The following is a 12,113-nucleotide window of genomic DNA, read 5'->3' on the forward strand; positions in this document are numbered from 1 at the left end:
CCAGGAACAGCTAATGAACGTACAGTGCAGTGGTGGTTCAAGAAGTTTTGCAAAGGAGACGAGAACCTTGAAGATGAGCAGCATGGTGCCCAGCCATCCGAAGCCGACAACGACCAATAACTACACGAGAAGTTGCCAAAGAACTCAACATCGACCATTCTGTGGTCGTTCAGCCTTTGAAACAAATTTGAAAGGTGAAAAAGTTCGATAAATGGGTGCCTCATGAGCTGACCACAAATCAAAAAAATCATTTTAAAGTGTCATCTTCTCTTATTTTACACAACAACAAGGAACCATTTCTCCATCAGATTGTGACATGTGATGACAAGTGGATATTATACGACAACCAGTGTTGACCAGCTCAGTAGTTGGACCAAGAAGAAGTTCCAAAGCACATTCCAAAGCCAAACTTGCACCAAAAAAAGGTCATGGTCACTGGTGGTCTGCTGCCCGAATGATCTACAGCTTTCTGAATCCTGCCGAAACCGTAATATGAGAAGCATGCTCAACAAATTGATGAGATGCACTGAAAACTGCAACACTTGGAGCCATCTCTGATCAACAGAAAGAGCCCAATTCTTCTCCATGGCAACGCCTGACCACAAGACACACAACCAACACTTCAAAAGTTGACCATATTGGGCTACAAAGTTTTGCCTCATCTGCCATATTCACCCAACCTCTCACCAACCAGCTACCACTTCCTTCAAGCATCTTGACAACTTTTTGCAGGGAAAATGCTTCCACAACCAGCAGGAGGCAGAAAATGCTTTCCAAGAGTTGGTTGAATCCTGAAGCATGGATTTTTACGCTTCAGGATTAAAATGTAGGAATAAAGAAACTTATTTCTCATTGGCAAAAATATGTTGATTGTAATGGTTCCTATTTTGATTCATAAAGATGTATCTGAGCCTATTTATAATGATTTAAAATTCACAGTCTCAAACTGCAATTACTTTTTCACCAACCTAATACCTTGTTCTATATGGGATAATATACATATTAAAAACAATTTTTTCCCTTATCACAGATGCAGCCCATCTGTGTCCCTGGCCAAGGTCTATCTCATCCATGGCAGGAGGAGGGCACACCCCAGCACCAGATCCTCAGGTATGCTACCCATAGAACTGTACCCTTTCCTGACCCAGGTGCCACCTCTCAACAAACCCCCAAAATTCCAAACCTTCAAGCTGCTGAGGATACTATTTGCCCTTTGGTCCTCCTCCCAAAAAAACCCCACAAAAATTAGCTTCATCAGCTCATGCTTTTAGCCCCTCTCCCCAAAAGCCCAGGCTAGGTAATAGTGTTCCTGGGATAAAGGGGGTTTTTTTTGGAGGGGGGAGCAGGTGTTTGCCAAATACCGTCACATCCCTTTCCCTCCCCACATTTCCCCTCCATTCCTTACCTCCACATGCATCTTCTCTCTTCATTCAGCTCAAAGTCCTCAGGTTCGTGGACTCACACAAATTGATGCCTGAAGGAACCTATTATTATTGCAGTTGTACCTTCAACCAGATGTTGATCCAAGCTGAGGCCAAGCCAATACTTGATTATCTCAGAGAAGAGTGACTCCAAATTCACATACCTCTATTGAAGCTAAAACTGGGTAGTTGCCAAAATAGTATCAAAAGTACTAGTCTTTCCCCGAAGAGAAATGATCTCCAATTTGGGAGAGATGATCATAACTAGATAAATCAAAATCATAAACATCTGACAAGTGGGTAATACATACAAGCAAAGGCTGGTGGTGATGCGAGTCTAGGAAACTTGAAGAGCATTTCATCAAGTGAGGCATCTCCACCATGTGCAAGGGGAAGTTGGCTGACCAGCCTGCCAGCGGGGAAGTCCCCGTTCATGGACAAGTGAAGGGCATATCACAGGCTTCAATGGCTCTGTGACACTGGCACTGAATCAGTCAACTCTTTTGTTCTCTTTTCTCAACGAGCAGCCCTCCAGCCTTTAATTGGTTTCCCCTGCCATGATGAAAATGCCTAAACCTGGCAGAAAAAAAGTAATTGGACCTGCTAGGCATTTTCATCTTTCAGATGTAACTTAATAATCTGAAAATGGGATGTGTTAAGATTCTCATGAGTTAACTTAGTGCAACTCAAACCAACAGGTCCTGCTAAGGTGCATCCAACCTCCAAACAAAACTCAAGGGCCTTTGTGTCTCAAGATAAAGGTCCCAATCAAAGTTCTTTTCTGATACTTTCCCTCCCCATTCCCTTTTCCAGAGACCCTGTGACTTCCTGATTTTTAACCCCATTCCTGATAATAGGGAAGAACTGTGTATATTAATATTTTGATAAAACTATTCACATCCCTGGGCTTCCCAGGTGGCATTAGTGGTAAAGAACCAATCTGCCAAATCTGGACACAAAAGAGAGACGGGTTCAATCCCTGGGTCAGGAAGATCCCCTGGAAGAGAGCATGGCCACCCACTCCAGTATACTTGCCTGGAGAATCCAATGGACATAGGAACCTGGTGGGCTACAGTCCATGGGGTCATGAGTCAGACATGACTGAAGCGACTTAGCATGCATGCATTCACATCTGTCTTGTTCCATCTCACTGTTCACGATGTGTTCTCTGGTGGTTGACCCAGCAGATATAGTCATAACGCAGCCCAACTCAAGGCTACTGAACTCTACTCAACTGGACTACTCGCCTACTAGAGCTTTTCAGGTGGTGCTTATACAGAGCATTGCACATACGCAGTGCTATAAATGATCTCAGCTGTTACATAGCCATGTATTTACAAAACGTGGGGCAAGAGCAAGAGGCTATGGGGCGATAGAGCCTGACTATCGCCATCTTGGCCAATTGCTCTTTCCCTCCAATATCCCTAACCTTAATTCTGAGAAATAAAGCTCAGTCGTGTCCAACTCTTTGCGACCCCATGGACTATAGCCTACCAGTCTCCTCAGTCCATGGAACTTTCCAGGCAAGAGTACCGGAGTGGGTTGCCATTTCGTTCTCCAGGGGATCTACCTGACCCAGGGATAGAACCCCAGTCTCCCACATTGCAGGCAGACACTTTACTATCTGAGCCACCAGGGAAGCCCTAACTTTTCCAGGCATTTATGATACATTTAGCAAATGTATTCAACAAATGGGTCTGCCCTGGTGGCTCAGACAGTACAGAATCTACTTGCAACGCACAAGACTCAGGTTCAATCCCTGGGTCGGGAAGATCCCTTGGAGAAGGAAATGGCAACCCACTTCAATATTCTTGCCTGGAGAATTCCATGGAATGAAGAGCCTGGCAGGCTACAGTCCATGGGGTCACAAAGAGTCATACAAGACTGAGCGACTACACTTTTCAACAAACAGTTCCTGTCTATCATAGCCACTCAAGAAATCATCTCTCATGCTTTGTGAATTTCCAGAGGCCTGGCAGAGGAAGCTTTGCTTTGCCACTAATGTTCTTCTGTCCTGGAGGCTGCCCAGCAAGTAAGCGCCTTTTGGGATACCTAGGGTGGTTCTGGGGGGTCAAGTATTTGTACCTTTACTCTTTCATCTCTCTATCCTCAATGCCACCCACTGTTCCTGTATTTCCCAGGTGAAGGGGATTTAAAAGGCCATTCACACCCTACAGCAAGGACATGTCTCCTCTCCCTCCCCAGGAAGAATTCTCAAACTCTGAGAGCTTTCTGATCGCTTCAAGAGACCGCACCACACCTACTCCGCATTTATATTAATTGCACACCAGGCTAAATGTTGACTTTCTACCTTCCAGGATCACCTGTAAGCATCCAACATTATTCTGGGCACATATATTTTAAATTGCTCAATTGAGAAGGTTAACAATGCTGAATTGAAAGATATGAAATTGGGGGCCGTCTGTACCTAAAAGTGGAAAGGTCATCTATGAAGATAAAGTCTGCTTCTTTATAAGAAAAACTGAACCAACAATGAGGGGCTATTCTCAGAAACATTCCTCCTTTGTACTTTTCTGGATCCTGGTATAATATATCCTTGGTCATACTTTTTCCACTGTGTGTGCGCTCAGTCGCTCAGTCGTGTCCAACTCTTTGCAACCCCATGGACTGTAGCCCTCCAGGTGCCTCTGTCCATGGAATTTTCCAGGCAAGAATACTAGAGTGGGTTGCCATTTCCTCCTCCAGGGGATCTTCCCGACCCAGAGATTGAACCTGCTGTCTCCTGTATCTTCTGTATTGGCAGGCAGATTCCTTACCACTGCAAAATACCAATTAACATTCTAATTAAAATCTGACCCACATGTATGAGCTTTCTGTACAGAGCTACCATCCCTTCTCCCCATGTGTTCAGAGACCAGACATGTATGTGAAAGGAGATATGATAGGAAAAATTCTGCATGAGAACCCCCAGTTGCAGATGAAAGCAGTTAAGTCACTGAACAATAAAGCTGACTTTTTTCTAGTAATATTACAACATACTACTGGAAGTTGGAGAGAGGGGTTCCCCCTTTGAAAGGTCTTCCACGTGTGACTTCCTTATGGCCTTTCCACTGTCTCCCCTTACCACCATGCAGGAGTGGGCTCCCACTGATAAACCCTGAAGAGAAACGTAATCAACAATAGAAATCAACAATCACAGGAAAGTCACTGGGTGACAGTGTGCATGGACAGCTGAAATGATTCCAGCCTCTACCCCTTTAAACTCCAGGGAGCATCAACCTTAGCCATCATCGAAATCAGCACCAGCGTGGAGCAGGAATGAAGGCACAGGACTAAATTGCAAATGACACAGCTTCTCACTTCAGCTCATCTACCCATTAGCTTATATGCTTTTAGCAAGTCAGCCCCTCTCAATTTCAGCGTCTTCAACTGGAAAGGTGAACGAAGCTATCTGCCCAGTTTCTCAGTGCTTTCACTAAGCTTCCGTTAGGTGAGAGAAACAAGAGCAGAGGCCACTCCTGATCAAGGCTTTATCACAGCCAGGTGTCCAGATTAACAGCATCATAGCTGTTAATCCTCACAAGCCTCTTGGAGCTTATATTAACATCTTCATTCTACAAATGAGCAGACACAGCCAGTTAAGGCCCTTGCCCAAGGTCACTACCTAATGCATTATTCAAACTTGGGGCTCTTTAGCCTGTGCTTTAACTACCACATTAGACTGCCTCCCTCTGTTTTTGAAATAACATTGAAAACTAAGGGTCTATAAACAAAATGTCTAAGACAGCAGATCCCCAAAGAAACTGGCAGCCATGTTTGATTCACCCATTTCTTTTGGACTCTTTACCCAGTAAGTGCTTACTCCTGTCTCCTTCTTCCAATTTTGTCAAACTCCTTTCTCCTCCTCCTTCTAGCTTTTCCTTTTCCTAGTAGTTTTGCTTTTGTGCCCCTTTATTAGATCATTTTTAAGCTTTCCTAATTAACACAATGAGAATCACTCAAAAAAAAAGCATACCCTTTAAAAGTGCATGTAATTAAAAGACCTTATCTGAATACGTAAGTGGAACTAAATATTCAGTAAGAATGTAGGACACATTTACATTTTTTTCTTTTCGTTTAACCACCTCTTTCTTGAATTAACTTTAGACATAGTTGAGACTTTTACAAAGGTAAAATAACAGAAAGCCTAGTAAATTTTTAAGAGTCATCATGAAACCAAAAGTCATTTCTGCTTTAGACTGTCAGCATATGATTACACGAGAATTTCATCAGATTGAAAAATAAGAACACAGAATCCTAAATTCTCAAGCTTTGGCAGAAGGGGGCTGTTTACCAATTTCAGTGTTGCCTCTTAGCCAAGGCTGATGGAGCTTCTCTTTCCTATGGGCCACAGAACACTTTGCTCATTCTATACCTATATTATCATCATAACCAGGTTATATTGTGGCCTGTTTTTACATCAGTTACCTCCACTAAACAGACGGCTAGGGCAAAAAACAGTGTTTTACTCCCCTTTGTATTTTGAGCATGAAGGTCCTCAACACAAATTTGTTGAATAATGGAACAGAAACTCACATGCAGTAGAAAAACATGCAGCCTTGGCCAGTAGGGGTTATCACAAGATAGGACACATTGGTGATTACTGACTCTTGATTTGCCTAAATGAAAATAATCTAATGTCTTTGGGTTTGGAGAAGAGGCAAGATACGTGGTGTGTTTTTCAAACCATCCTTCACAGATGGAGCAGGCTGGAGCTTGCTTGCTTTCATCCAGGTGGTACTGATTTTGAATTACAATTTACACCAACTCTGTTACACTGTCTGATTACCTAAAAACAAAACCCCTCGTTTCCTCTCCAGGTATAGCCATTTGTGATTCTTTCACTCCCCTCTCAGTCTGCACATCACTAAAGGGCATGCATCTTCGTTCCCACTGCACCAGAATTTTGTATTATTCTGACTTCTCCCTTTTCAACACACTCCCACACATCTTATACTAACTTATCTTTAGAATAAATTATTAGAGGCCACTATACAGACGAAGAAACACTGTGCCTAAAATTTCTTCAACCCGCCACATGGTAGAGTCCAGTTCTTCTACCTCCTGATTCCTAAGCAGGCACCCCCAGCAAAATCCCCCGGGGAAACTTTTACAAAAATGCTCAGGTCAGGACTTGAGCCTTCTCACTTGCGATTCAAGACCTCTGCGGTGGGCCCAACAGGGATAAATTTTGAAAAACTCTCCAGGTGCTTAGGAGAACCACCTGCGGTTAGGCAGCCCCGCAGCAGACAACGTAAATCTTGGGTCAATATGTGCTCCCCGAACATTCGGCGTTACTTCTTTCCATCGAAGTGGCCAAACAGACGCGCAATCCCAGTGAAGTAGCTGCAACAGTTATCACTTGACTCGTTTTTCTCAGTAGTACAAGGGGCTCCTGTGGACCTCCTCACACTTGGTAAACGAAACGAGCACAGGGGGTCGTTTTCCTTTCGTACCCCGCCCTCCTCATCGCCCCCAATACACACACACACACACGCACACACAAGTCCGGCGCCAGTCGCTGATACCAACAATTCAGTTGCGCACCTGCAAACCCTATGGCCACTGTCGCCACGGGCAGCGTGTCCCGCCCGCCACCCAACAAGGACACCCCGCCCCCATCATTCCGCTCCGTGCGTCGCCGAGGGTCCCTTTTCTCCCGAAGTCTGTGGGGACTTCCCTCGCCTTCACTCGGTCATTTTCTTGCCAACAGCTCGGTCTCTCGGGGGAAGGGCTACGCTTGAACTTGAGGTTCTCACGTTTGGGGTGGTTCAGAAATGATTCCCCTGCGGTAATGCAGACCTGCCGCACCCACCGCCCCCCAGCCCCCGCGCACCCTGAACTTGGATCCCGCCAAAACGTACCCCCGCGGGGGGACGGCGGGCCGGGCGGGAGTGGGCAGCGCCATCGGCTCCCCAGTCAACGTCGCCCGCCCGGCCCCGCGCACGAGCGAGGAGCCGCGGGCTAGAGGCGAAGAGGAAGACCGCCCGGAGCTGCACCAGGGCGGCCGCCCGCGGCACGTGGGAGCCGCCTCCTCCGGGCGGCCTGCACCCCGCGCCGGGCACCTGCCACACCGCGCGCCCACCTGAGCGCCGCTCCCCCGCCCCGCGCCTCACTTTCTTGTCCTCCCGACTGGCTGCCAAGTTTCTCTTCCTTGCAAAGTTCTCGAGCCGGACCCCGCGGCCTGGCGCCGGCAGCTTGGGGGAAGCGGGCCGGGTCGGGCCCGGCGGCCGCAGGGCGAGCGGCGCGGCTCCGGCTCGGCGGCGCGGAAAAGAGGAAGGGGAAGAAGGGGAGGGGAGGCTCAGCGGGGTGATCCCCTCCGACCCTGGCCTGCCCCGCGTAGCCGCACCGGGGGATGCGGGCGCTGGTTTCCCGCCCGGGGCCTTGACCACTCTGCTCCTCTCCCAGTGACACCATTGTTACCACCTCCAGTGGCTAAGAGCTCGAGCTCTTGGGTCAGGCCACTCCGGTTCAATTCTTGCTCCACTACTTAAAAGTGTGTTATCTTAGACAACTTACTTTACCCCTCTTTGTAAAACTGAATGCCCTTTGGCTCAGAGGTGAAGAACCCGCCTGCCAGTGCAGGAGACGTGGGTTGGATCCCTAGGTCGAGAAGATTCCCCTAGAGTTGGAAATTACAATCCATTTCAGGATTCCTGCCTGGGAAATCCCATGGACAGAGGAACCTGCAGGGCTGCAGTCCATGGGGCGACAAAGATTCGCACACGATTGAGGGCGCATGAACACTTATTAGGCAATTTAGTTTACCCTCCTTTGCAAAATTAGGAAAACGGTCCCTGTCCAGGGCGAATTCAGAATTTGTGGGGCCTGAAACTTAAAACAGGGAGAGGAGGAGTGTTCTGTTAGATGCAGGACCTTGCGAGGGACTCGAGGAAGTGAGGGCCTATTGCTGAAGCCTCATTAACTCAACGTGTCAAACGCTCAGTTTGTTGCAAGAATTAAATGAGGCAAACGGTGAGAAAAGCCTGGAATGGGGGGCCTGGAACGCTCAACAGGTGTTGTTTGTCGGGACAATTTCTCTGTAATCGGTCAGGTGGATCTGAGAGGGGAGGAAATGACACTGATTGTCAATTATGTGACAGATGTTTTAAGTACACATGTGCTTAATTCATGCACAAACGTTAGGCCAATTTTACAGCTCAAAAGTTTCAAGCGCAGAAAAGCCATGTAACTTGCTCGTGGCCCACGGTCACACACAAGCCAGTTCTGCCATCTTGCAACTTCCCGGTTTTTCCACCCCTCAGGTAGTAATATGTAAATATATCACTATAAGTTGTCGTTTGGGCAGGAAAAGAAGAAATTCCCTCCATGAGAGAGCAAAGTGCCTCAGAAATACCTGTATTTCTGAATTTTCATGGCAAAATTTCCCCAGCTAAGTACAACAGCAAATGGATTGCCCTTGAAACTACACGGCCTGCCTGTGAAGTACCCTGTTGGAAAATCAATAAATGGCTTTACTTAAAGGTGTTCAGGTGATACATTTGCTTGCTCTGCTAGCATTATGTGTTTACTTTTTCTATCGATTATTAATACTACTGCAATTCAGATTAATGAATTTATAAACTATCTGCAAAGGGCTTATAAAGTAAGATAACAGTATAATGAAAGGAAGTCTCCTTGTATAAGGCACTTATTGAAAAATTACGTACTTTTGAATCTCATTGAATCACCACATCTCTTTGCTCTAATTGTAGTTACCCTCCATTAACAGACAAAATCTCAAAACTGTGTAAGTTTGTGTACTTTCACACAGATAATGGGGATTTGAACCCAGTTTTGCTTGGATCCTAAACCTTGGCTCTTTTTCCTACACTTCAGGGAGAAGAGAAGACACTAACAAAAATACATGAAGTCACATGTCTTGCAAAGTGGGAAGAAAGAAGATATCAAATTCTAGTAGTTATTTTCTTAAATTAAGTTTCTATAGCAGAAGAACCAAACATAATGCCTAGATCCACAGCTTGTTTTTGTAGAATGAGAAAAGGGCCTAGTATAGTGCCACACATATAACCATATATTTGTTTAATGAATGAATGAATTCAGCAAAGAATTAATGATGTGGTACTTGGTGGTGTCTATTAAGTCCATAGGTGTGATTCTTGTAAAAAATGACACTATAGCAAAGAGGTTTTCCTTCTCTATTTTTTTTCCTGTCTTCACTCTTCAGTCACTATTGACCAGTAAAATGTGCAAATCAAATGTTAAGAGGAAGCAAAAGCAAAAAGGAAAGAATAAAGGAAAAAGGACCATAAGTAAGAGGTGTGGAGAAAAAAATGGCAACCCACTCCAGTATTCTTGCCTGGGGAATCCCATGGACAGAAGAGCCTGGCAGACTGCACTCCATGGGGTCACAAAGAATGGGACACGATTTAGCGACTAAACAACAGCAAGAGGTGGGCGTGGTGACAGGGAAGAACGAAGAGGGACATCCTTTTCCTTGCCTGTTTCTCAGGAAAAGATTTTATACCTAAGAAATACGAAAAAAAAAAAAATTCAATGTTCAAAAATTTAATGTTCAAAGACATTAAATCCTCTAAATTGTGAGATTGAAGCCATAACTTTGTTTTTATTGCATTAATGTAACAAAAGGCAATATTTTGTTGAGGCGGAAAATAAAACCTGCCTCTAAGCAACTTGTTGGTGCCACCCCCTCCAACTGGTTAGTCCTGCAGTGACTCTGGAGGGGGTAGGGGACGGAGGTTCGCTTTTAGATAAGAAAGTCAAGTTCACTGCCTCTCCCTCAGGCAGGGAAGCAATCATGCAGGAAGTGAACTTTCAAAGACTTTCAGAAACGAATTCAATAAAGGAAGTGAGAGAGGGGGCCTACAGGCAACTTTCAAGGAATAGGTAATTTTTTCAGAAATTCTCAGGATGAAATGGTAGCTCTAATGAAGCTAAGGTTTTAATGTTTACCCAGGCTAGCTGACTCAGGGTCCGTGCTCTTTAGCCCATGCTATTAAGCACTCACGCTAGACCACCTGATGTAGATACGGCAGGCTAGAGAGCAGAAAGGGAGGGGGAAAGGAACTCTAAATGACCTGCAGAAGATGTGAGTTTCTGGAGCTTGAAGTTTAAAGCAGAGTTTAAAGAAACAGGTGAAGGGGGTCAAAAGGTCAAAAACAAAAACACAAAGAACATCTGTTAAATGAATAAATATGTTGGCCAAACTGCAATCTGAGTCATCTCTTATAAAAAACAAGAATACAGAATTGACTTTACTCATTCAACTTTCATTCAATAAATATTTGATATTTTTAGTTTTATCACAATGTACACATGTAACTCATGGATGAATAAACATCAAAGTTAAGCATATTGAGACAAAATGAAAACTTCAACTCTGCATTTTTTCGTTGAGCACAAGATCAATTTTGATGTTCAGCAACTGAAATATAATTTTTTTCAATTATCCTTCTGTATTTTTAATATTTGAAGAGAAAATCACTTACTGTATAATTATCTAACAAGATGAAAAAAGTAAATGTTTTTACCAATAAATACATACAAGAATTAAAAAGGATATTTGTCTCTACTCACAGATTTTCGATCCCATCACTTCATGGCAAATAGATGGGGAAACAGTGGAAACAGTTGCTAATTTTAATTTTTGGGGCTCCAAAATTACTGCAGATGGTGATTGCAGGCATGAAATTAAAAGATGCTTATTCCTTGGAAGGAAAGTTATGACCAACCTAGACAGCATATTAAAAAGCAGAGGCATTACTTTGTCAACAAAGGTCAGTCTAGTCAAGGCTATGGTTTTTCCAGTGGTCATGTATAGATGTGAGAGTTGGACTATAAAGAAAGCTGAGTGCTGAAGAATGGGTGCTTTTGAACTGTGGTGTATAAGACTCTTGAGAGTCCCTTGGACTGCAAGGAGATCCAACCAGTCCATCCTAAAGGAGATCAGTCCTGGGTGTTCATTGATGTTGAGGCTGAAACTCCAATATTTTGGCCACCTGATGCAAAGAGCTGACTCCATTGAAAAGACCCTGATGCTGGGTGGGAAAGATTGAAGGCAGGAGGAGAAGGGGAGGACAGAGGATGAGATGGTTGGATGGCATTACTGACTCAATGGACATGAGTTTGGGTAAACTCTGGGAGTTGGTGATGGACAGGGAGGCCCGGCATGCTGCAGTTCATGGGGTCGCAATGAGTCGGACACGACTGAGCTACTGAACTGAACAGATTTTAAGAGTAAGGTTATAAGACAGTATACCCTGAAATATTGGTTTCTCTAATAGCTCAGACGGTAAAGAATCTGCAATGAAGGAGACCTGGGTTCCATCCGTGGGTTAGGAAGATCCCACAGAGAAGGGAATGGCAACCCACTTCTGTATTCTTGCCTGGAAAATCTCATGGACAGAGGAGTCCATGGGGTTGCAAACAGTCAGACACGACTGAACAACTAACACTTACACCCCGAAATATCATATCTTTTTTATTGCAGCAAAATATGGAGCACCTCTATTAAAATTTTCTGTTGTTGTTTAGTCTCAAAGTCATGTCCAACTCTTGCGACCTCACAGACTGTAGCCTGCCAGGCTCCTCTGTCCCAGCAGGAATACTGGAGCTGGTTGCCATTTCCTTCTTCAGGGGATCTTCCTGACCCAAGGATAGAACCCATCTGTCTCGTGTCTCCTGCACTGGCAGACTGATTCTTTATCTCTG

The 12,113-nt window shown here is 44.8% G+C and overlaps 1 protein-coding gene and 2 long non-coding RNA genes across 34 annotated transcripts in view; 2 read left to right on the forward strand and 1 right to left on the reverse strand.

The window, feature by feature from the left end:
- PLAGL1 (PLAG1 like zinc finger 1) overlaps positions 1–8,386 on the reverse strand; it is a 97,741-nt gene extending 89,355 nt beyond the window's left edge. For 20 of the 30 annotated variants that reach the window (XR_008698374.1, XR_008698375.1, XR_008698373.1 and 17 more), the window contains exon 1: positions 1,406–2,446. Coding sequence is in view for 2 of the 30 variants with exons in the window: in XM_055535833.1 (XP_055391808.1) it covers positions 1,406–1,430 (25 nt within the window). In the remaining 28 variants the exon portion in view is untranslated. The other 10 variants (XM_055535833.1, XM_055535832.1, XM_055535843.1 and 7 more) reach the window with 10 other exon arrangements.
- Positions 2,820–4,654, forward strand: LOC129620103 (uncharacterized). Of its 3 annotated transcripts, none has more exons than XR_008698378.1 (4): positions 2,820–2,958; positions 3,390–3,453; positions 3,563–3,747; positions 4,517–4,654. It is a non-coding gene; the product is annotated as an uncharacterized LOC129620103 (long non-coding RNA). The 3 variants fall into 3 exon arrangements; XR_008698379.1 differs by having other exon boundaries at positions 2,894–2,958; positions 3,350–3,453; XR_008698377.1 differs by lacking the exon at positions 2,820–2,958 and having other exon boundaries at positions 2,993–3,453.
- Positions 8,387–8,426: 40 nt separating the features above from the next.
- LOC129620104 (uncharacterized) lies at positions 8,427–9,983 on the forward strand. Its single transcript, XR_008698380.1, has 2 exons — positions 8,427–8,686; positions 9,261–9,983. It is a non-coding gene; the product is annotated as an uncharacterized LOC129620104 (long non-coding RNA).
- The last annotated feature ends 2,130 nt before the right edge of the window (positions 9,984–12,113 follow it).

The sequence above is a fragment of the Bubalus kerabau genome, chromosome 9, assembly GCF_029407905.1.
Source record: "Bubalus kerabau isolate K-KA32 ecotype Philippines breed swamp buffalo chromosome 9, PCC_UOA_SB_1v2, whole genome shotgun sequence".
In the NCBI taxonomy this organism is placed as follows: domain Eukaryota; kingdom Metazoa; phylum Chordata; class Mammalia; order Artiodactyla; family Bovidae; genus Bubalus; species Bubalus kerabau.